The sequence below is a fragment of the Triturus cristatus genome, chromosome 1_2 (genome assembly GCF_964204655.1).
Source record: "Triturus cristatus chromosome 1_2, aTriCri1.1, whole genome shotgun sequence".
NCBI lineage: Eukaryota > Metazoa > Chordata > Amphibia > Caudata > Salamandridae > Triturus > Triturus cristatus.
The window spans coordinates 1155507737-1155532216 of record NC_140580.1 but is presented as its reverse complement, the minus strand read 5'-3'; the positions used below and the strand labels follow the sequence as shown (position 1 = coordinate 1155532216).

The following is a 24480-nucleotide window of genomic DNA, read 5'->3' as shown; positions in this document are numbered from 1 at the left end:
ATATTTAATTCAATGCATCAAGATTTGTTCCGTAAAGTCCTCAAAACTTTATTTGAGGTGAAGAACCAATTCCATTTGTTTTGGATACAGACTTTCTCATTGTATCCAAAGAAATAATATATTGGTGTCTTCACCTCAAAGTGTTGAGAGTGTATTTGATTCATTGGATTCAATCATTTCTGGAAACATTAAAGTTCTCTCACTGAGAAATTAAGCACAGATGAATTCTCTGATCGCAAACTCTCTTTGTCTTTTTATAAGCAGTTGCAGGAGAGCAATATTTTTAAATGGTTGCAGTTCAACATGTGTGCCTACAGGCGGAGAGACCCCTGCTTTCATGTGATGAACTGTAGCTGTGAAAACAAGGAACACGCTGTCATAAATGTCTCTTCTCTGATAATGACTGATCATTTTCAGAGGAAAATAGTTCAAAAGAGCTGAAAAACGAATTCTCGTTTTTATAGTTTTGCTGCACGGCCTGCCTTTCACGCACTCCTGACTGCAGCAGCAAGCATTGTGATGTCACAATTCAGCTGTAATAACTTATTACAGTAGAGTAGCTACGTTATTTTCTTATTACAGGTGATACATGATGGCACAACTCGAATATAATAAGAAAATGAGAGACAGGTTTTTATACTGGGATTACAAGCAAACTTGTATTAATTATAGGCAGGATGCTAATGTCAGGCACATTCCTTGGGGTGCATTTACATACCCATGCTCCTTGGCCGTTGAAACTGGGGTGAAGTCCTTCAAGTGAGGGGCTCCAGAGACCCTTGAATGGTGTGTGCATGATCATGTAGAACATTGATTTCCAACTGCTTCTTTCTAACCTTGTCTTTGTTGTGTCCACAGCTCCTCGACAGTAGGGTGTTGGAACTCAGCACTGGGCTGGCGGAAGCAGAGCAAAAGCTGGTGACGTGGGACGAGCGCCTCCAGGAGATGGCGCTATCCCAGAGGAACGCAGTGAGGCAGATTGAGGACGTAGGGCGGGTTGAACAGGTGGGACTGCACAGCGTAGCGATGTTTCTTTGACGCACACTTTTACAAGCCCACTCCTACATGTCACACTTCCACTTCCTCCCAAACCCCTGCCACCGAGGGTGGGTGACCAGAGCCATTTGGTTGGACCCCACACACATACAAGCCAGAGAGGTGGCTCAAATACTGGAAGTGGCCTGAGCAGTTCAGACTCTTCAGTCCCATCTGCCTCTTTTGTGACATTTGTCCTGTTTCTAGGTGCGCCTGACATTTGTTAATATCTACTCTTTCTGGTGGTAGTTGCAGCAGCGGGCCCTCTCAGCTCACACTATGGCGTCTGGAGCCATCTTGGAAGGAGTAATGGCGACTACTGAAGCAGCGTCCCTACTGCGCACCCTGGATGGTAAGGCTACCTGGACTAACCAGCATCGAATGCACGTGTTTATTTTGTAATTTGTTTTCAATCAAAACACAGGGCGGAAGAAGCAGGAAACGGGATTCACTCGGCTTCCAAATGTAATCTTAGGGAGCCAACAGCGTATATTAACTCCATTGCAGTGATGTAGTGGATGGGTTCATCATCGAGTCTCTCACCAGGGTCCTGGGTTCCTCAGGTGAGTCAAGCCTCCACCAGGAGGGACATTGTCTAGCTAAAGACAGGTTCTGGATCTTGTGAGTAAATTTACCTCCTATACCTATGTAGATTAATTTATTCACAGAAAGGGATAGGGGTAAGGTTAAAAGTTGGGACATGTTACTAACGACGATAGGGATCTACCTAACAAGGTCCTCACAAAGGCCATTGAACCATAGGGCCATCCTAGGCCGAAACATGTCGACCAGAAAATCAGATGTTAAGGACCAGTAATACATGCCAAAGCATCCCCCAGCTTTTAACCTCACCCCTATCCCTTTGTGTGAGTAAATCAATCTACATAGGTACAGGAGGTAATTTTACTCACAAGATCCAGATACCACCGCTATCTTCACCTAGACAATCTCTCTCCTGGTGGAGGCAAGACTCGCCTGAGAAACCCAGTACCCAGGTGAGAGACTCGATGATGAAACGACCCACTTCATCACTCCAATAGAGATAATACGTTGTTGGTTGCGAGAAGTGGTTGAGGGTCTCTGATACAATCTCTCTGAGACTCTCGCACCCAGACGCTGGGGTTCACTCCCATATGATTTACCTTTTATTTTGTAATTTGTACAGCACACAATGCAAAATGAGTTGTCTGAAGGTGATTGGCTCTGCCCACGCATTTAATTGTTTTTTATTCAGCAACACAGTTGATTAGCCAAAGCATCACATGGTAGAAGCCATGGACAGTTGATTAGTCAAAGCACCACACGGTAGAAACCATGGACACAGTTGATTAGTCAAAGCATCACACGGTAGAAGCCATGGACACAGTTGATTAGTCAAAGCATGACACAGTAGAAACCATGGACAGTTCATTAGTCAAAGCATGACACGGTGGAAACCATGGACAGTTGATTAGTCAAAGCATGACACGGTAGAAATCATGGACACAGTTGATTGGTCAAAGCACCACACGGTAGAAACCATGGACACAGTTGATTGGTCAAAGCACCACACGGTAGAAACCATGGACACAGTTGATTCGTCAAAGCACCACACGGTAGAAACCATGGACACAGTTGATTAGTCAAAGCATCACACGGTAGAAGCCATGGACAATTGATTGGTCAAAGCACCACACGGTAGAAACCATGGACACAGTTGATTCGTCAAAGCACCACACGGTAGAAACCATGGACACAGTTGATTAGTCAAAGCATCACACGGTAGAAGCCATGGACAATTGATTGGTCAAAGCACCACACGGTAGAAACCATGGACACGGTTGATTAGTCAAAGCACCACACGGTAGAAACCATGGACACAGTTGATTAGTCAAAGCATGACACAGTAGAAACCATGGACAGTTCATTAGTCAAAGCATGACACGGTAGAAACCATGGACACAGAACCAACGTCTGCATCTTTAATGATAGAAAAATGGGAACTGGCGAATGAAGGGAGGGAAGGGAGAAAAAAGGGAAAGGTGTCACATCACAAATATAAATAATCATGTGTTCTCATCAACAATTAAAGGTAAACTCCTTTGTCCAATAGCAATCAGTGTTCCATTCCATAAGCCATATTTACATCCTTCCATCGTTCACTTTGAGTGGGATAGGATTTGTCCGGATTTTCGCGGAAGTCATTCCGTAGCGTAGAAAGATATTGTCTTTCCTATATGTTCCTACTCGAGTGATGCTTTGTTTCGGGTTTACTGAACTTGCAGTAGAGCGCTCAACTTCTTAAGTATGTAATCCATGTGTGATCCCGCATTGAACATGCACCCAACATGTGAATTCCTTCTGCTTGCTTCGATATATGGGACTCACCTTCATGTGATTCTGCCATTCTGAGGGTTTACAAGAAGTCAAAGACAGGTCGATGGACTGGAGCTGCTGGACGAGGAGGGGTTGCGAGTCTAAAACAATATAATGTAATGTTATCTTCGTTCATTGGCTGTGATAGCCACAGAGGCCTTGTATCCGCCCATCGGGGTGGGCCATCGGATTTGGCTCGTGTAAGCCAGGAATAAAGGTTTGTTGAGGGAGGAGAAATAGAGCTAAAATTTAAATAAAAAAATGATATTGTCTTAATGGTGATGCCAGCATGGACTCCTCACCAAAAAGTCTAATTTCTGAAAATGTAAAATTGCATGTTTATGTAACCTGAATTCACATTACAGCTGGTGACATGATTTAAAGATCTGCAATAGAAACATCTACTTATCTAATAATTGCTGACTATCGCCATTTAAAAAGCAAATCTGCCCAGGCTTGGGGAAATATTAGCTGTACACATAGAATTCACCAGGTCTACAAGGTACCTCAGAACCCTGTCAGTGAAATAGATGGGAATATCTAAATGTGCAAAAAAATATGTGCCCCGACAAACTGAAGCGCCTGAAAGCGCTCAGTGTCTTCAAGGCGTGAGTGCAGAGATATTTCCGAGAGGTCTGCCCTACGCGTGATCCTGCCTCCTCATGCGTGACACCACTTCCTTGCAGGGGCGAAGACGGATTTGGACCGTCAGAAGAGGCAGGCGGCTCTGCGGGTGAAGAAGGCAGAGATGCTGCAGCAGAAAGGGATTCCCGAGGCCACCAAAAAGGCCAAGCAGGCAGAGAGGATGCTGGGAAATGCCACCGTCACCTCGGCCAAATCGAAGCAGAGTGCCAAAGAAGCAGAGAAGACTGCCAAGAAGAGTTCACAGGTGAGAGCAGCAGACTATTGACAGCGGGAGAGCATGTGTGTGGAGTATGTTATGTTATTTTATGGGATGGTATGTTATGGTATGGTATGCTATTGTATGGTATTTTATGGTATGTTATTGTATGGTATGTTATTGTATGGTATGTCATAGTATGGTATGGTATGGTATGTTAATGTATGGTATGTTATGGTATGGTATGTTATTGTATGTTATGGTATGATATGGTATGGTATGGGATTTTATGGTACGATATGTTATGGTATGGTGTTATAGTATGGTATGTTGTGTTACGTTATGGTATGTTATGGAATGGCATGGGATGTGATGGTATGGTATGTTATTGTATGGTGTGTTATGGTATGTTGTGGTGTGTTGTGATATGGTATGTTATGGTATGGTATGTTATTGTATGGTATGTTATGGTATGATATTGTATGGTATGGTATTTTATGGTATGGTATGATACGGTATGTTATTGTATGTGGATGATATGGTATGGTAAGGTATGTTATTGTATGTTATGGTATGGTATGTTATTGTATGGTATGTTATGGTATGGTATGTTATTGTATGGTATGTCATGGTTTAGTAGGCTATGGTATGTTATGGTATGGTATGGTATGTTATTGTATGCTATATTATGGTATGGTATGTTGTGTTGTGTTCTGGTTTGTTATGGTATGGGATGGTATGGTATGTTATGGTATGGTATGGTATTTTATGTTATGATATGGAATGGTATGTTATGATATGGTATGTTATAGTATTGTACAGTATGTTATGGTATGTTTTGTTAAGGTGTGTTATGTTGTGTTGTGTTGTGGAATGGTATGTTATGGTATGGTATGTATGGTATGTTATGGCATGTTATGGTATGGTATGGTATGGTATGGTAAGGTATGGTAAGGTATGTTATGGTATGGTATGGTATGGTATGGTATATTATGGTATGGTATGTTATAAGATGTTATGGTATGGTATGTTATGTTATGCAATGGGATGGGATGGGATGTTGTGTTATGGTTTGGTTAGGTATGTTATGGTATGTTATTCTGTGTTATGTTATTTTATGGTATGTTATATTATGTTCTGGTGTGGTGTGTTGTGTTGTGGTATGTTGTGTGTTATGTTATGCTATGCTATGTTATGTTATGTTATGGTACGTCATGTCATGGCTCCTGTAGCCCTCGGAGCCGGCTCTTTTAGCCCTCAGAGCCGGCTCTTTTAGCCCTCAGAGCCGGCTCCTTTAGTCCTCAGAGATGGCTTCTTTCGTCTTCATATATGTTGAGGGACTAACCATGTTAGGCATTATGCAAGTGACATTGTGGCACATGACATCACGGCGCGCGACGTCGTATGTTGCATCACAAGAAGTGGCATCACCACCCATAACCCCACAGGAAGTGACATCACAAGAAGTGACATCAGATTTTAAGACCTCACACATATGTTAAGCAAGTCTATTTGAGTAGATTTGAGTGCATTGCAATATTTACCAAGTGAGATGTGTGCAGGGGTTGTGCCGCAAAAGTGACACAAACCCAGTGCGATATCTGCGTCTCAGCTTATACGTTGATTATTAAAAACTCTGCCTCGAAGAAATTGGCAAAAAGAGAAACAAGGCAGTAAAACCGTCCTGCTTCATTGGGTGCAAAGTCTGCTTTTTAAAATAGCTTAGGGTGTCAAGGCACCTACTGCAGAGATCTTTTTGTGCCAACTAAATCCTAGATATTAATAATAATGGTATGATAACTCTGGAGGATAACGTATTAGCTGGAGAGATCTGTGTTTGCGTAGTCCCAGTTTTTAATCAAAGTAGCATAGAGGGTTAATATGGCTCCTGCAAAGCACAGTATGTAACGCAGATGACATGGGTAAGTGGGTTTCTGCTTTTACCACACAATATCCTTTGTTACCTGCAGTTCATAAATTGTAACCCTTCTAATATAGCTCAGTGAGCTATGGAGGACATGTGGCTCCTACACCTTGTAACCCCCACGGTCTTATGTTAAACGTCCTGTACATTGATTTACACACATATGATTTATTGTCAATGTATAATGTGTACGTGTGATGTAAAGCGCTCTGACACCCTGCGTTAGGATGAGTAGCGCTATCAAAGAAACAAAATAGTGGTGTTCAAATTATTATGTGTGTATATTCTGGGGCGACCCCCCCATCTGGCATTCTTACAGTGTATAGATCTCTCTTATATGAAGGAACTGAACAATCTCAAAAGCATTTGATTTTCTCTCAAGCACCTTTGAAGTGATCAGCTGTGTGCCTTTGTTTCCTCTCCGCTGCATCTAGGTGTGTGGATCCGGATAGCTCCCAAACAGCATACTCCAATTAAAGGAGGCCTGATGGCCCCTAATCTTGAGCCTTTGTTATAGTCCCACCTGGAGTCTAAAATAACAAAGCCCCTTCCCTGCCTGCAGGGTGCTGCTCAGAACAAAAGCAGACAACATGCAGGCACTGCTGAAAGTGTCCTGGTGTCAGAAAATTACACCAGGACAAGTTCCGCATATTTCTGTGGGACCAACCTCTTGGCAGGGGGGACGGCGTCCACCCTGTGGAATGCGTGGCTAGACGCTGTCTAAACGCGTTTACCCTCGACTTTGCCCAGCGTCCTAGAGAGGACCTGTGCATCCATCCCAGAGAAGACCGATGCATCTGTCCCAGAGAGGACCTGTGCATCTGTCCCAGAGAGGACCTGTGCATCCATTCCAGAGAGGACCTGTGCATCCGTCCCAGAGAAGACCGATGCATCTGTCCCAGAGAGGACCTGTGCATCTGTCCCAGAGAGGACCTGTGCATCTTTCCCAGAGAGGACCTGTGTATCCGTCCCACAGAAAACATGTGCATCCGTCCAGAGAAGACCTGTGCATCCGTCCTAGATAGGACATGTGCATCTGTCCCAGAGAGGATGTGCATCCGTACCGGCAAGGGCATGTGTATCTTTCCCAGAGAGATCATGTGCATCCATCCCAGAGAGGACCTGTACATCCGTCCCAACGAGGACATGTGCATCCATCGTAGCGAGGACATGTGCATCCATTCCACCGTGGACCTGTGAATCCGTCCCAGAGAGGACATGTGCATCCGTCCCAGAGAGGACCTGTGCATCCATCCCAATGAGGACATGTGCAACCATCCCAGTGAGGACCTGTGCATCCATCTCAGCAAGGACATGTGCATCCATCCCAGAGGGGACCTGTGCATTTTTCCCAGAAGGTACAGGTGCATCCGACCCAAAGGGGACATGTGCATCTGTCCCAGAGAGGACCTGTGCATCTGTCCCAGAGAGGACATGTGCATCCGTCCCAGAGAGGAACTGTGCATCCGTCCCAGAGGGGACCTGTGCATCCATCCCTGAGAGGACCTGTGCATCCGTCCCAGAGAGGACATGTGCATCTGTCCCAGCGAGGACCTGTGCATATGTCCCAGCGAGGACATGTGCATCCGTCCCAGAGGGGACTTATGCATCCGTCCCTGAGAGGACCTATGCATCCGTCCCAGAGAGGACCTGTGCATCTGTCCCAGAGGGGACCTGTGCATCTGTCCCAGCGAGGACCTGTGCATCCGTCCCAGAGAGGACATGTGCATCTGTCCCAGAGAGGACCTGTGCATCCGTCCCAGCGAGGACATGTGCATCCGTCCCAGAGGGGACTTATGCATCTGTCCCTGAGAGGACCTGTGCATCCGCCCCAGAGAGGACCTGTGCATCAGTCCCAGCGAGAACCTGTGTTCCATCCCAGAGGGGACATGTGCATCCCTACTAGAGAGGAACTGTGCATCCGTCCCAGAGAGGCATTTGACTCTGTCCCAGAGAGGACATGTGCATCCGTCCCAGTGAGGACCTGTGCATCCGTCCAAGAGGGTACTGGTGCATCCGTCTCAGCGGGGACATGTGCATCTGTCCCAGAGAGGATCTGTGCTGTGCATCCGTCCCAGAGAGGACCTGTGCATCCATCTCAGAGAGGACCTGTGCATCTGTCCCAGATGGGACATGTGCATCCGTCCCAGAGGGAACATGTGCATCCGCCCCAGAGGGAACATGTACATCCATCTCAGGGGGACCAGTGCTTCCATCCCAGAGAGGACCTGAGCATCCATCCCAGAGGGGACATGTGCATCCGTCCCAGAAGGGACATGTGCATCCGTCCCAGAGGGAACATGTGCACCCGTCCCAGCAAAGACATGTGCATCCATCTCAGAGAGGACCTGTGCATCCGTCCCAGCGAGGACCTGTGCATCCGTCCCAGCGAGGACCTGTGCATCTGTCCCAGAGAGGAAATGTGCATCCGTCCCAGCGAGGACCTGTGTATCCCTCCCAGAGGGGACCTGTGCATCCCTCCCAGAGGGGACCTCTGCATCAGTCCCAGAGAGGACCTGGGCATCCATACCAGAGAGGACATGTGCATCTGCCACAGAGAGGACATGTGCATCTGTCTCAGAGAGGACCTGGGCATCCATCCCAGTGAGGACATGTGCATCTGTCCTAGAGAGGACATGTGCATCTGTCCCAGAGAGGACCTGTGCATCCATCCCAGCGAAGACCTGTTCATCCTTCCCAGTTAGGACATGTCCATCTGTGCCTGAGAGGACCTGTGCATCCGTCCCAGAAAGGACCTGTGTATCCTTCCCAGAGAGGACCTGTGCATCTGTCCCAGAGAGGACCTGTGCACCTGTCCCAGAGGGGACCTGTGCATCCATCCCAGTGAGGACATGTGCAGCCGTCCCATAGAGGACATGTACATCTGTCCCAGCAAGGACCTGTGCATCCGTCCCAGCTAGGACCTGTGCATCTGTTCCAGAGGGCACATATGCATCCCTCCCAGAGGGGACCTGTGGATCCGCCCCAGTGAGGACCTGTGTATCCGTCCCAGAGGGGACATGTGCATCCCTCCCAGAGGGGACCTCTGCATCCCTCCCAGAGGGGACCTCTGCATCCCTCCCAGAGGGGACCTCTGCATCCCTCCCAGAGGGGAGCTGTGCATCCGTCCCAGAGAGGACCTGTGCATCTGTCCCAGAGAGTACATGTGCATGTGTCTCAGAGAGGACATGTGCATCCGTCCCAGCGAGGAAGTGTTCATCCTTCCCAGTTAGGACATGTGCATCCATCCCAGAGAGGACCTGTGCATCCATCCCTGAGAGGACCTTTGCATCCGTCCCAGAGAGGACCTGTGCATCAGTTCCAGAGGGAATATGTGCATCCGTCCCAGTGAGGACCTGTGCATCCATCCCAGAGGGGACATGTGCATCCGTCTCAGAGGGGACAAGTGCATCCGTCCCAAAGAGGACCTGTGCATCCGCCTCTACGGGATGTGTGCATCGATCCCAGCGGGGACATGTGCATCCGTCCCAGAGAGGACCTGTGTATCCATCCCAGAGGGGATATGTGCATCGCTCCCAGAGGGGACCTGTGTATCTGTCTCAGTGAGGACCTGTGCATCCGTCCCAGCGAGGACCTGTGCATCCATCCCAGAGAGGACCTGTGCATCCGTCCCAGAGGGGACAGGTTCATCCGTCCCAGAGAGGACCTGTGCATACGTTCCAGAGGGGACATGTGCCTCCATCTCAGAGGGGACATGTGCATTCGTCCCTAAGAGGACCTGTGCATCCTTCCCAGAGGGGACATGTGCATCCTGTGGAAATGTGCTTTTCAATGAGCACACCGGTGCAGGGGTCACCCTTCTCTGTCCACGGGTCCTTAGACCAACAAAATAGAGATTGGCACTGAAGCTGGAATTCAAATAACAAGTTTATTAATCACTCATGAGTGGGACTACGTCCACACAGCACTCTCAAGTGCTGCCTGAGGTAGTACATTGAAGTCACAGTACACAAGCCTTATATACAGCTTTTTCTGCACTGGTAAGCCTGTGGATACAAATAGAAGGTACAGGCCTACACAGGAATAGTTACCGACAAACATGGGCAGATGGCAAATCACTTAGTCAGAAAAGTGGGAGGGGGAGCAGAAGTGCTTATGGCAGCACTAAGGGATTGACAGTTGAATCTGAGACCAGGTGTTCTGGCAGCTACAAACTCTTTAGCATGCATATTGCTTTTAGCTGAGTCAGGAAGTCAACTAAAATAGACAGCACAAGCAGGGAAAAAGACGAGCGGCAGAGGATGGGAGAATTACAAAGCCAACAAAATGGATGCCATAACCAAGATGGCTTCAGCTTATGCTAACAGCAATTATTTCAGATTTCCACAGACGACCCTTTTAGCATATGCTGAAGACATCTTCCTATGCTTTTGAGGGAGTACGGAAAATATCATGCACATCTATCTGCATTAAGTCAGTAATTTCTTGGTCCATTGCATTTAGTCGGTATACATGAGGTACAAGTAGAAATACATAGGGAACAGAGCATTGGGCCACATTGAATACATAGGCAACAAGTAAAAAGAATAGCAAAAATTATACATAGGGCTGAGAATAGTTTCCAACCCCATACAGTAAACATGTTCCATAGCCATCCAGTCAAAGTCCAAGTCCCTGAATCCTGGTGGATTTCAGTGGCTATTTTGTGCATCTTGGAGATTGCATCAAAAACAGAAGGGACGTGGTCAGGGATATAAACGCAGCAGCTACTCCCAATGATGCGACATGCACCACCACGGTCAGCCAGGGCGACATAAAGGACCATCCTATTTTGGAGCGTCACAATTCTCGCAATTTGTAGTTCTTCTGTGATATTTCTAAGAGCCATTGCTGTCTGATTGGTTACAGCCTCTACAACACGTGTCAAGCGTCGGATCTTTCTGCTGTTTAAGGCCGCACCAACAAAGAAAAATAGTCCCAAATTAAAGTCAATATACTGCTGTAGTGCAGTATCAGTTTGATCCACCTCATCATTGTTTATTGTCCTCTTGAATCGACTCTTAGAAATGTCATTATACAGTTTGTAGACTTTATAGTAGGATGCAGGTTTCAAAAACACAGGTGGAAGCAAAAAAGGACACATAGCAGATGTCAGTCCAACCAATAGGTAGATGATAATAACCTTTACTTCCGCAAATGAGATGGGTGTTGTGTGAGGACAAAAAACTGCTATTGTTCATTCCAGTAATATTTAACACTAAAGTATAGTCACTTTTTCCCACAGGGATATTGCCAATACTGCTTACACAAAGATCCGCTCGAGCTCTAGTAACAGCAATAACAGGAGGCCCATTTCCCTTGATGGTTCGAGTGTGGGGAAAACATAGTTTGTGGAGAAATTTCCTTGACGATACTCCATCCATTTCCCATACAGGTCCTATAGCTTGTGGATCTCCTTCCTCATCAGGGTAACAGACTTTATTCAACTGAGCGTTAAGTCTTCCTACATCAAAGTTAGTAATATTATTGATATGAAAAGCCCACAATAGTGCAAACCAGTCTCTGCAGGAGCCATTATGTGAAAACGGCAAAGGAATAAAAGGTGTTCCTCCCTTTTTCTGATGAGCTGGCATCATTCCACATACCCAGCAGTTAGTAACGTTTGTAGCATTGTGTGTATGGTGCAACATCTGAATGAAAGTGTTATTGAGGTAGGACATTCTGTGCTTCTGCTCATGATAAGGAAGAGTAAAGTAATGATGTTCAATGGGGACAGGAGTAGTAGCAGTCAATAGATTTCGGACAGGAGCTACTTCCTCTACAATCCATGTTATTATAGCAACAGTAACAACAGTCAAAGTAAGTCCAGTAGGAATTATTGTTCTTTTGCTACAAACTCTTGCAGCAGTTGGTTTCTTCTCCTTGGGCATATTCATTTCGTCGACAAACAACAAAACAGGCTGGACTGTTCCCATGAGGCACAGGGTCAGACTGATTTGCATATGGCCACGTCTGAACTGGGGTGGCAGAGTGGGCTAAAGAACGGTGATGGATCAAACCCGGATCTGTTGACTGGGTGTGAGTGTTTGATTGGTTCTGATGCTCCGTCCATCACCACCCCCTTTTGTACTGCTTTGTTCGCCATAAGTTGGCAGGGTATGCTCAGACGTGAGTCCCTTGCTCACTTTGCCACTGGATTCAAGCAAGCCTGGCTGAAGACGGCTGAAATGCCAGAAACCGGTCCTAGGAAGCTTGTTTCCGGTCCAGGGAAGGCATGGCTTGGCAGTTTGGGCTGGACTGTTCCCATGAGGCACAGGGTCAGACTGATTTGCATATGGCCATGTCTGAACTGGGTTGGCAGAGTGGGCTAAAGAACGCTGATGGATCAAACCCAGATCTGTTGACTGGGTGTGAGTGTTTGATTGGTTCTGATGCTCCGTCCATCACCACCCCCTTTTGTACCGCTTTGTTCGGCATAAGTTGGCAGGGTATGCTCAGACGTGAGTCCCTTGCTCACTTTGCCACTGGATTCAAGCAAGCCTGGCTGAAGACGGCTGAAATGCCAGAAACCGGTCCTAGGAAGCTTGTTTCCGGTCCAGGGAAGGCATGGCTTGGCAGTTCGGGCTGGACTGTTCCCATGAGGCACATGGTCAGACTGATTTGCATATGGTCATGTCTGAACTGGGGTGGCAGAGTGGACTAAAGAACGGTTATGGATCAAACCCGGATCTGTAGACTGGGTGTGAGTGTTTGATTGGTTCTGAGGCTCCGTCCATCACCACCCCCTTTTGTACCGCTTTGTTCGCCATAAGTTGGCAGGGTATGCTTAGACGTGAGTCCCTTGCTCACTTTGCCACTGGATTCAAGCAAGCCTGGCTGAAGACGGCTGAAATGCCAGAAACCGGTCCTAGGAAGCTTGTTTCCGGTCCAAGGAAAGGCATGGCTTGGCAGTTCGGGCTGGACTGTTCCCATGAGGCACAGGATCAGACTGATTTGCATATGGCCATGTCTGAACTGGGGTGGCAGAGTGGGCTAAAGAACGGTGATGGATCAAACCCGGATCTGTTGACTGGGTGTGAGTGTTTGATTGGTTCTGATGCTCCGTCCATCACCACCCCCTTTTGTAAGGCCTGAATACAAGCATCCTGCTGGTCTGAGCTCCTATGGCGCCACCTGGTGGACGTACCCTGGAAGCGCATAGAGGCATCTTCAGCTCCACGCTTAATGCAATTGAGAGTGAACAAAGCAGCGCCTTGAAGACCTGCACGTAAACCGTGTGCGAGGACTGATGCGGCTGTCCTCGCGGCGGGAACAATTTTGAGAGTGGGAGAGTGCTGTCCAGTGACGTCAGCTCACTAAAGACATAGGGGCAGATTTACAAGCCCCTTGCGAGACATTTACGCCGCCGTTGCGTCACTTCTGTGATGCAGCGGCGGCGTAAAGCATGCGCCATGTTGCGCCTTATTTACAACTTGATGCATCTAGGGAGATGCGTCACGTTGTAAAGCCCTGCGCTACATTAAACCTGCATCAGGTTTAATGTATGCAGGGTAGGCGTTCCATCGGAAAAAGCCTCGGAAAAGTGACGCAGTGAAATCTACAAGATTTCACTGAGTCACTTTTCCGACGCTGCTGCATCAAAACCCTGCGCCTGCTTGAAGCAGGCGTAAGGCATGACGCAGCATGTTCGGTATGGGCAGCCCCTGAGCATTGCTGGAGTTGCGTCGTGCTTGCGACACGACTCCAGCAATGCGCCGCCCCTTATGCCATCAGACGCGTCACGCATCTGTTTAACCTTGCGCCATGATGCGCTGCATTGTCAATGCGGCGCATCTGTGGTGGCGCAAGGGTAAACTTGCGTGACGCATCTTTCCTGGCGCATCCCTGCTGATTTGCAGGGATGCGCCAGGAAACATAAATCTGCCCCATAGGGTTGTGAGAACCTCAAATGCTACATAAAGGGCACGTGTGTTTATAGAGTGCCCTGTTTAGTGCAAATGGTGGAGTGTGAGGTACAATAGAGCATTCTGGAGTACTTGGTAACAATTTATACTTGTAAAATGTGGAGGGCGGGTTACTGGCCTGAAATGGGAGCTTAGGGGAAGATACCAACGTGTGAAAATTTCATACTTTTTCTCAGCATCAGTTCTGTCAGGTAAAACATTGCAGAATGTTTAGGGGGGCTCCTGCAATGTCCTATGCTGTGTGGCTTCATACAGGGGGACGCCTGTGTTATGTCCGTCCCATACCTCATCTTAACGTGAATGGGTAAATCCTACCCCACCTGGGCAGTACCGCCCCACAGCGGTATTTAGTGGGTGTGGTGTTACCCCCTCGCATACCATTGGCTCTTGTGCGCTGCCCGCTGCTGAATGTTTCGGAAATACTTGGGAAGTTTCATTTGTAAACCAAGCGGATGTTGTTATTTACATGTGTCACAAGACACTCACATGCCGTGCCTTCTCCCTTCACACTGTGCCCCACAAGAGAGTCGCTGGGGCCAAGCTACAAAACTCCTTAATATATCAGTCAGAGGAGGGGAAAGTAAGTCCTGGGTTAAAAGGATTACCAGCATTACCCTCCCCCCCCCCCCCCCGTTACTTGATGTTCAGTCTTGGAAAAACGTTATATGTTGCATGCAGAGGCTTCTAGCGTTTTATTTTCAAAGAGAGCTCCTTCGGCGCTGTCTGGGGGTGCTGCACCCCTACTTCCAGCACCACTGAACTGGCCACATATGCCAGCTTTGCTTGCCCTCGTTGTGCGGACGCTGTTCCTTCTGTCCTCTGGACCTCTGAGGCTGGTATATTTAGGACAGTGTGAGTCTTATGAGACAGTAGCTGCACTCCTGTGCCGAGAGGACAGGACTGTTGGGACCAGTGCTTTAAGTGGGAAAAAAAAACTGGGGGTGCTCTAAAAGGGGCGTGGTTAATGTCTTGAAGGGGCGTGGCCTATCCGAGTAGGGGCGTGGTCTAAATCAAAATAACTAGCACTGTGTGCTTAAGAAAATCATGAAGTCGCATCCAGCAAAGGATAATAAAATAGGCAAAAAGGTATATTTATTAAGTATAACCCATAAAAATACCAAACATTTTAAAAAACATGTAAAGAATATTTATATTACTTAGAAATCTATTGCAGGATTCCCCAAAACCCTCGAAGATATTCAGTGTGTTTGTTTTGCTGGGGTTTCTCACAACAATTTTCTTCAGCAGACCTTCTACCTTTTGCAAGCCAACTCTTTACATACAGCTTTGGGTCAAATGTTTCAAATGGAGGACCATTGAGTTTTATCCATAGGCATGAAGATTTTTCCATTTTCTTTCACACACGGCCAGATGACATAAATTGAGGATTTCTTAACTGTGACCTTTATCTGTCACATGGCTGTAGTCCATAATTATATACTTTAACTCCTGTCAATATTTTAGTAGGAGGACACACACAATTTTCTTTTGTTAAATTCAATTCATGCTAGATGTGACATTAATTTTTGTAAAATTACAGTTTATGAATCTTATCCTTTTTCAGCTCAGTCCAAATGGACTTCAGTACCACCGCCATCGAATCGGGGAATGGGGCCGCTGGCCTTCAAGGTGGAGGCCCCACGATAGGCATTACAATGCGACTGCCACTACGGTGTTGGCAGTGCCTATCTTTTACATTGCAGCAGGTGCTGCTGGCTGCATCATCCGCCGCAAAGTAAAAAAAAAAGGAACATGTTAAATATATCGGTGCCTGCCACATGGTTCAGTGATATGTTGTGGGGCATCATAGATGCCCCCCAGGACCCATGTCTGAGGGCCAGGGGTAAAGGGGCCTGCTACGGGCCCCCAATGTCCCTTTCGCCAGCATTTCCATGGCAGGTGAACCGCCATTGATAAGCTGGCGGCTAAGGGACATCGTAATCCCTGCTGCAGTGCATGGTAGGCACCACCAGCATTGTAGGAACCACGAGCCCCTTCACCACACCGGCGGGCTCAAGAAGCCCGTCGGGTGCGTGGTGGTTGGTCTGTCCGACCGCCAGGTAACCACCCGCCATTGTAATATGGCGGGCTGTGACGCAGTCACCAATGGCGGTGGGACCGCCACCGACGGGGTGACGTGGTGGTCCCACAGCCATTATAATCACCCCCTAAGTTTGGTGTGCATGCAAATCCTACATTGCCAACCCCTGGCAAGTTGCACTGCTAGTGCTGGAAAAAGGCCAATGGAGGTACCAATGGGTGAGGTGGACTGGCCTCAAGGGTCTTGTGACCTCAGTGACAGATTCACTGTCGATCTAGGATGTGCTTCTTCATATGCCTGCCCGTAAGACTGGAATTGAACTGCAGTATGGATTGTGGTGGACAGGTCCACCTGCGGGTGCTAAGACACCTGAGCTTCTAAGGTCTATCGGGCCTTCTAAGGTGTAGCATCGGAATAAGCTCTGTCAGGAGTGTGGTATGGTGAACTGGTCCTGAAGGTCTGAACATGGTTCTCCAGTTCCAAATTCAGCAGCTTTGGCCAGAGTGCCACATTCTCTCCCACACTGAACACCATACTGCCCCACTGAGAGAAACTCGCACTGCCTTCAGCACAACTCAATTGTGCTGCGACTAAATTCAAATTATGCACTAAGCAACAGTAAAATGCTGCCTGAAAAAAAAGGAATAACACCCTGGAAAAAGCAAACACTCATAGGGAATGCATGAATAAGCAAAGCATGTGAACTCTAATCAGAAAAAAACATGGTTACCTTAACGGTTTTAAACTCATTATTCAGAAATCAGTAAGTGATTTTGCCTGAAAAGTTCAAGACATGGCTACTGGACCAGGAAGGGACCCCTTTCAATGTCCATTGCTTATATCCTTTCAAAATGTATGCAGTTTGGTCTAAAAAAGACCACATCCCCAAACACAGAGCCGCATTTTATAAGCTAAAATAATTAAAAAGTTGGAAACGATCATATTAAACGTTTCCACTCTACCCATCAACCAGGTATTGCAGTCCCTTTAGGAATGGCGCACTTACCCACCCTGGGAAAACAATGTTGTTCAAAGAAAGAAGATAAAAAGAAACTAGCGCTTTCACTGGCAAACTCTGTAAAGTGGCGCTAATGTGTGTGGGTGTAAATAACAGTCTGGCCTGTCTGCTGTCCACTCTGTATTGCTTTATTTAGGTATTTAACTATTTTTTCTCTCCATTCCGAGGTTTTTTTTTTCAATCGAAAACGGTCAGAAAATGAGGACATTTACAGCCAAAGTGTTCAGCCTTTTTTGGATCAATTTCGCAGGGGAACAAATAAAGAAAAGGAGAGGCAAGAGAGAGTACCTTAAGAGCTGCCTCTTGAAATCAGCACGTAAGCAGGAGCGAGACAGAGACAGAAAGAGATGGAGGAATAAAGAGAGGAGGGCAGCCGCCAGAGGCAGATCTCGAGTAGTGGACACGGTCCTTGCCATGAAGGAAAAGAGACAGCGTTTATTTTTTCTCCGTTCTCTGCCCTTCCCAGAACGGCTGAGCCTTCCTGCAGCATAACAAAAGGCAGAGGGCGGGTGGCCTCTGACTCCAGGCAGGTCAAGTGCAGGGCCATTAGGTAGCGCTTTCGCGTGCTAATGGCCCTGCGATAACAGAGGGGAAATTCCTTTGTCCCCTCGTCCCCCCCACCCTTGTCCCCCGTGTCCCCCCCACTCCAAAATCTGGGGGGGATATATCCCCCGCGTCCCCCACACTTCCTACGCCCATGAGTGCAGCAACAGTGGGCAGAGTCTGAGCACCGGCAGTTTTTTTTTGGGCCCTTAAAACGGGTCCGAAAGAAAAAAAAATAAAGAACGGACTACCTTTAGTAGCCACGAAAATAGAGCCCGATAGAGACCCGTTTCGAGAGCCCCAAAAAAAAACTGACGGTGCTCAGACCCGGACAGACCCGGCCCACTTAAAGCCCTGGTTGGGACCATCGCTGCTGTAGCATCTCTCTGGTGGCTTGAGTATCACTCCCCAGGGCTCTCATTCACTGTTTGCAGTAAATAAACAGAGTAACTTGGACACAGACCTGTTACTGGATTAAAAGACACCTCATGTAGAACACATCTGACCCAAAATATATTGTTCATTTATTCTGGAGTGGGGGGGTTTAAATCCAACTTCCATTTTGTCTACCCTTGCCTCCTACACATTTTAGGTTTTTCATCTTTTTTAACATATTTTTTTAACTCAAGATTATATTTGAGATATTTTGTTGGCGGTGTTTTGGAATTTCACCTTCTCTTCTGTCAGATGGCCGAGTATCGGTGTTGGATTTGTTGTTGATATCCACCGGTGTTGCTCCGCTGCACACACTGCAGCGCTTGGTTATAATTGTGATGAACGCTGGGTGTGAACTCACCACCTGGAAACAGAATGCTGATTCCATACAGACCTTTCCATTGTGATTGTGGTGTTTAGTTTTGTTTCAATATTTATATTATAAAGAAACTAGCACGAGGCAAAAATCTTCATCACCCAATAAACTACTACTTAACATTTGAAGCCAGCGATGATTGGAAAGGTGGAACATGGCTCAATCATTACATGTACACTAATCAATATATGCTTTAAGGCAATAATGGAAGCAAGTAATGCATAAGCTGCAATTTAAAAACTTAATAAAATCTGTTTATTTAAAAAAAGGCAATAATGGAAGCACCTTAATAGGAAAGTAAAAAAAAATAATGTAAAACTACTGTCAGCAGGGTGGAAATCCTGAGAACATCTGAGAGGCTATCCTGAGGAAGGTCACTTACTAATTGGGCTGAAACATTTCCCAATTCATCAGTTCTGCCATCCTTGAAATGTGTCAGTAAAGATTCCTTCTGTAAGTCAGAACGTATCAATCAATGTGTTCCTTACCCATTGCCTGTGTGTAAAATATCTATACCTATGCTACTTTGCAGAGGGCAAGAGACCTGCTGAGGGAAGGGAAGGGAGAGCGTAAGCGTGCAGCTCTGCTCACTACAAGCACCGAGGAGACTCTGGAGGAGATCCTGAAACAGGAAAGAGTTTTCAAAGAGAGAAATAAAGAAGTCAAGGAAGTGGAGCTGGTAACGTGTCCAAGTCTTAAGCTTATGTTTACGTTGAGATCACGGATGCGTGCTTATGCTGAACAGCGCTAAGACTTAGAATTTAATTCAGTGGTATCGGCAGATACTGGGTCCTGCTGCATACTGCTGGCAGACATTGGTTTCTAATGTGTGGTCTTACGAGATACTGTTTTCATTGGTTGTTGTTCGCAGATACAGTTCTCCACTAGATTTTGTTCGCAGATAGAGTTCTCCATTGGATGTCGTTCGCATATACAGTTCTCCATTGGATGTTGTTCGCAGATGCCGTTCTCCATTGGGTGTTGTTCACAGATACTGTTTCCCATTGGTAGTTGTATGCACTTACTAGTTTCTGTTGGATAGTATCAGCCAATGCTGGCCTTTGATAAATGATGCTAGGAGGCACTGTTCTCTATTGGTTGTTGAAGCCATGTACTGTTCTCCATTGGTTGTTGTTAGTTGATACTGTTTTTATTGCTTGTTGTTAGCAGATACTGGTTTCTGTTGGATAGTATCAGAAAAAATCAAGAAGAACTAGCTCACACTACGGAGGCTAAATGTTCATGTCTTTTGGAAAAACCATGCGTTTTTTTATGAACCCCCCCCCCCCCACCAACCTAGTTGGTGGCATGCTTCATCATCGGGTCCCACCCAAGGTGCCGGGTGCACCCCGGTGTGCTCCAATGCCTGTGTTACAGCAGAGCTGGTTTTTCAGTGTAGTGATTGTGCAGTGAAGTGATTTTAAAAAACCCGTCCCCAGGGTCCCTTAAAGTAAAGGGTAATATTTAACGATGGGCCCTCTGGCAGAGCTTAAAAAATAGATGGATATATGTAGAGGTAATTATGTCTCTAATATCCATTCATATAAAAGCAGGTCTACATGTTTCAGACGGAGAATGCCGTATGCTGGCTTTCGTCAGGACCTATGTGTAAGTGATAAGGTGGTAAATGTGATGGTCAGCCAAGATTGTCGTGACAATAGGTTATTGCACACTCGCTAAGGTGCGAGTTTTTTATCACTTACACATAGGTCCTGACGAAAGCCAGCATACGGCGTAGTCTGGTTGAAACATGTAGACCTGCTTTTATATGAATGGATATTAGAGACATAATTTACCTCTACACATATCCACCTATTTTTCAAGCGCTGCCAGAGGGCCCATCGTTAAATATTACCCTTTACTTTAAGGGACCCTGGGGACAGTTTCTTAGCATCACTTCACTGCACAATCACTAAATTGAAAAACCAGCTCTGCTGTAACACAGGCATTGGAGCACACCGGGGTGCACTCTGCACCTTGGGTGGGACCCGATGATGAAGCATGCCACCAACTAGGTTGGTGGGTGAGGGTTTTCATAAAAAACTAATGGTTTTTCCAAAAGGCATGAACATTTAGCCTCCTTAGTGTGAGCTAGTTCTTCTTGATGTTGTCTATATCTACCTGGGGAAGTGAACTAGCCCCCACGGACACTCGGTCCTCTCTCTCTTTTTGATATTTGGATAGTATCAGCCAACACTGGTCTTCATTACATGATGTTAGGAGGCATTGTTCTCCATTGGTTGCTGTTAGTACATACTGTTTCCATTGTTTTTTAATTGCAGATTCTGGTTTTTATTGGATGGTATCAGCCAACACTGGTCTTCATTAAATGATGCTAGGACACACTTTTCTCCATTGGTGGTTGTTAGCAGCTGCTGGTTTCAATTGACTGGTATTAGCCAGCACTGGTCTTCGTTGAATGATGTTAGCAGATGTTGGTATCCATTGGCTGTAGTTGGCAAATGCTGGTTTCTGTTGGGTTTTATTGGCAGAAGCTAGTTTTCCTTGGAGGGCCTTGCCCCGTGCTTATTTCCATTGAGGGGTGTCGACAAATATTTGTTCCATTAGACAGAGTCAGCAGAATATGGTTTTCATGAGATGCTGGCGGCAGGCGCTAGTTTCTGTTGGATTGTATCAGCAGACACTGGTTCATACTTGAATAGTGTTAGCAGGCGCTACTTTCTATAGGATGGTTTTATCAGACACTGGTCCCCATTGGATGGCATTGCTTGCATATATTTCGATAGTTTTAGAGCACACTAGCCTCCATTAAATGGTGTTAGCCGACACCACCTTCTCTAGGACACAGTTAGCAGTGGTGTTTGCAGATACCAATTTCACCTGGGTGGTTTTAGCAGACACTGATGTCCATTGGATGGTGTTAAAAGATCCTCGTTTTTATTGGGTGGTATTAAAAGATATTGGTTCAGTTGGATGGTTTTAGCAGATACTGTTTTCCATGTGATGGTGTTAACAGCCACTAGTTTGTATTGGATGGTGTTAAAAGATACTGGTTTAAATTGGAAAATATTAGTAGATATTGGTTCCCATTGCCTTTGATGGCAGGCACTGCTTTCCACTGGAAATTATCAGATGTTGTGTTTTTTGTGTGCCTTTTGTTAGTTACTGTATTCCATTGGTGGTTCTTAGCAGATTATTGTATGCACTGGTTTTGATTGGCTACTGTTATTAGATGTTGGTGTCCATTGGGTAGAGTTAATAAATAACAGTTATAAGTGGATTGTGTTGAAAGATTTCCATTGGCCATTATTAGCAGCTACCAGTTACATTTGATCAAGTTAGTAAACACTGTTTTCCATTGGATAATGCTTATGACTGTTATACTCTAGAATTAATCCTTCTCTCTTTTCCTTTTGGGGGGACAGATAAAGACGGCGGTGGCCTCAGTCGAAGAGACCGTCCAGAAAGCCCGGATGGCTTTGGAGGAGGATGTTTCTCTCCTGTCTCGCCTTCTCAGGGGTCTTGGTAGGAACCTGTTGGTCACCCCCTTTACGGAGTGTGTTTATCATGGGGTTTTGATGCTCCCTTCCACTACTGTGGCTGAAATTGAAGCGGACGCATTGTTTGCTTTGTGTTGTTTCAGTTTTGTTCTGAACTTCTGATTTTTGTAAACCTTTTCTCCTCAGCCACTTGTCTGTTTACACATTCCACTGTTCATAGGTCTTTGTTTGGGTATTGTGTTGAGCACCTTTTGTCGTATATGTTTTAAGATTGAATTATTTATCATTGTTAATAAAGCTTTTTCTATGAATTGTATATATTTAAACATGGTTTTTCTCTTTTTTCTCCTTTTTCTCTTTTCTCTTTCCTTCTCTGTGTCTTCATTGGTATAATTCTCCATATTTTTCATATTATAATGTTTTCTTTAGCTTTTGTGATTTTTTGTTTAAAATTTGATGCACGTATTGTGTTAACTTGAACCCTTGTTAGGATTCCAATATTGTTTGCCCCTGGTTCAGGTTTTCAGGGCTGCCCCTGTTGTTGATAACTAACCCACTTGCAGCATATTCTGGCGCGTTCCCCCTGGAGTCGCACAGTTTACGACCATGTCCTCATACTACCCGCTAAAGGAGTCTTTGTGGTCGCACACATTCCACCCATGTAGACCACACTTGTCAGGGTGCACCTCTCATCCTCTGCGCGTCTGTGACTTGTATGGTTGGGGCGTTGGGTCCTTCTTTGGGGTTTCGGTGGGTGGACACCCCTCTACGGAGACTGACAGCACAGTATCGACATTTGTGATGGGCACATACAGGATAACTCCTCTTTTACACCACTAACTTTGCTTTTCTGCCCCACCCAGAGAGCCTACAGTCAAAGGAGCATAATGAAGCGGTGCTCAACGAAGGGAGGGCCTATCTGAAGGAGGTGGCGCGCCGTCTCTTGGGGTCCGGCACGCTAGAACGTAAACTGCAGCTGTTGCAAGAGGCGGCAGAGCAGCAGCGGTTAAAGATGGCGGAATATGAGGTGGAGATCGAAGCCATCCAAGCCGAAAAGGCCAGCCTCCAGGACATTGTCCGTACTCTTCCCCGCAGCTGCAATGGGTAGTGAGTGGGTGGACCGTCCGACCCATTGCACTCCTGAGGACCACCAAGTGCCTGAAGCTGCTGTCCCACGGGTGAGCAAGCCCTGGACAGACAGGATGCCTGATAGGACTGGACCAGGCCAGGAATCCCAAAAATACAAATATGGAGTGATGACACTGAACCATCAAAAGTGGGGAGCATTCTGTGTCCGAATGACAGTGTGACAACGGACACACAAACATGACATGACATTACCACTATTGAATCCCCTGGCAACAAGTGGGCACAACTCTTTTAGTGTTGATTTGAAGGTAAAAATGTATCTTTCCTTTTATTTACGTGAATTACTTGCTACAAGAAAAGCGCTGATTACCCCCCAAAATGCCCAGGTTTCATAATTAAAATATACTTTTCCTTGGTTAGAAATAAATTTGTACTCCATGCTCCAAAAACAAAAATTAAAATATTGAAACTTCAAAATCTAATTGGCTCTGGTTTGAAACGTTTGTGGTCAGAAACCTGTAATGAGATTCTTTCGTAGCAACACAAGTGGAACCAGTGCCCACTGCTTCCTGTGTCCACTGCCTCCAGTGCTACTGCCTCCAGTGCCTACTGCCTCCAGTGCTACTGCCGCCAGTGCCCACTGCCTCCAGTGCTATTACCTCCAGTGCTATTACCTCCAGTGCTACTGCCACCAGTGCTACTGCATCCAGTGCCCACTGCCTCCAGTGCTACTACCTCCAGTGTTACTGCTTCTAGTGCTACTGCCGCCAGTGCCCACTGCCTCCAGTGCTATTACCTCCAGTGCTACTGCCACCAGTGCTACTGCATCCAGTGCCCACTGCCTCCAGTCCTACTGCCTCTAGTGCCTACTGCCGCCAGTGCTACTACCTCCAGCGCCCACTGCTGCCAGTGCCCACTGCCTCCAGTGCTACTGCCTCCAGTGCCTACTGCCTCCAGTGCTATTACCTCCAGTGCTACTGCCACCAGTGCTACTGCATCCAGTGCCCACTGCCTCCAGTGCTACTGCCTCCAGTGTTACTTCTTCTAGTGCCTACTGCCGCCAATGCTACTGCCTCCAGTGCTCACTGCTGCCAGTTCTACTGCCTCCAGTGCCCACTGTTGCCAGTGCTGCTACCTCCAGTGCTACTGCCTCCAGTGCCCACTGCTGCCAGTGCTACTGCCTCCAGTGCTACTGCCTCCAGTGCTACTGCCTCTAGTGCTACTGCCTCTAGTGCCTACTGCCACCTGTGCCCACTGCCTCCAGTGCCCACTGTGGCCAGTGCTAATGCCTCCAGTGCTACTGCCTGTAGTGCCCACTGCCGCCTGTGCCCACTGCCGCCTGTGCCCACTGCCTCCAGTGCCCACTGCCTCTAGTGCCCACTGCTGCCAGTGCCCACTGCCTCCAGTGCTACTGCCTCCAGTGCCACTGCCTCTAGT

At 46.8% G+C, this 24480-nt stretch overlaps 1 protein-coding gene across 2 annotated transcripts in view; it reads left to right on the top strand.

Moving 5' to 3' along the window:
* Nucleotides 1–23525, top strand: part of LAMC3 (laminin subunit gamma 3) — a 770318-nt gene extending 746793 nt beyond the window's left edge. For both annotated transcript variants that reach the window (XM_085613958.1, XM_085613956.1), the window contains exons 23-28: nucleotides 859–1005; nucleotides 1285–1387; nucleotides 4077–4279; nucleotides 19026–19172; nucleotides 21880–21979; nucleotides 22818–23525. In XM_085613958.1, the coding sequence (XP_085470084.1) occupies nucleotides 859–1005; nucleotides 1285–1387; nucleotides 4077–4279; nucleotides 19026–19172; nucleotides 21880–21979; nucleotides 22818–23062 (945 nt within the window). In that variant the 3' untranslated portion in view covers nucleotides 23063–23525. The remainder of the gene's footprint in view (nucleotides 1–858; nucleotides 1006–1284; nucleotides 1388–4076; nucleotides 4280–19025; nucleotides 19173–21879; nucleotides 21980–22817) is intronic.
* The last annotated feature ends 955 nt before the right edge of the window (nucleotides 23526–24480 follow it).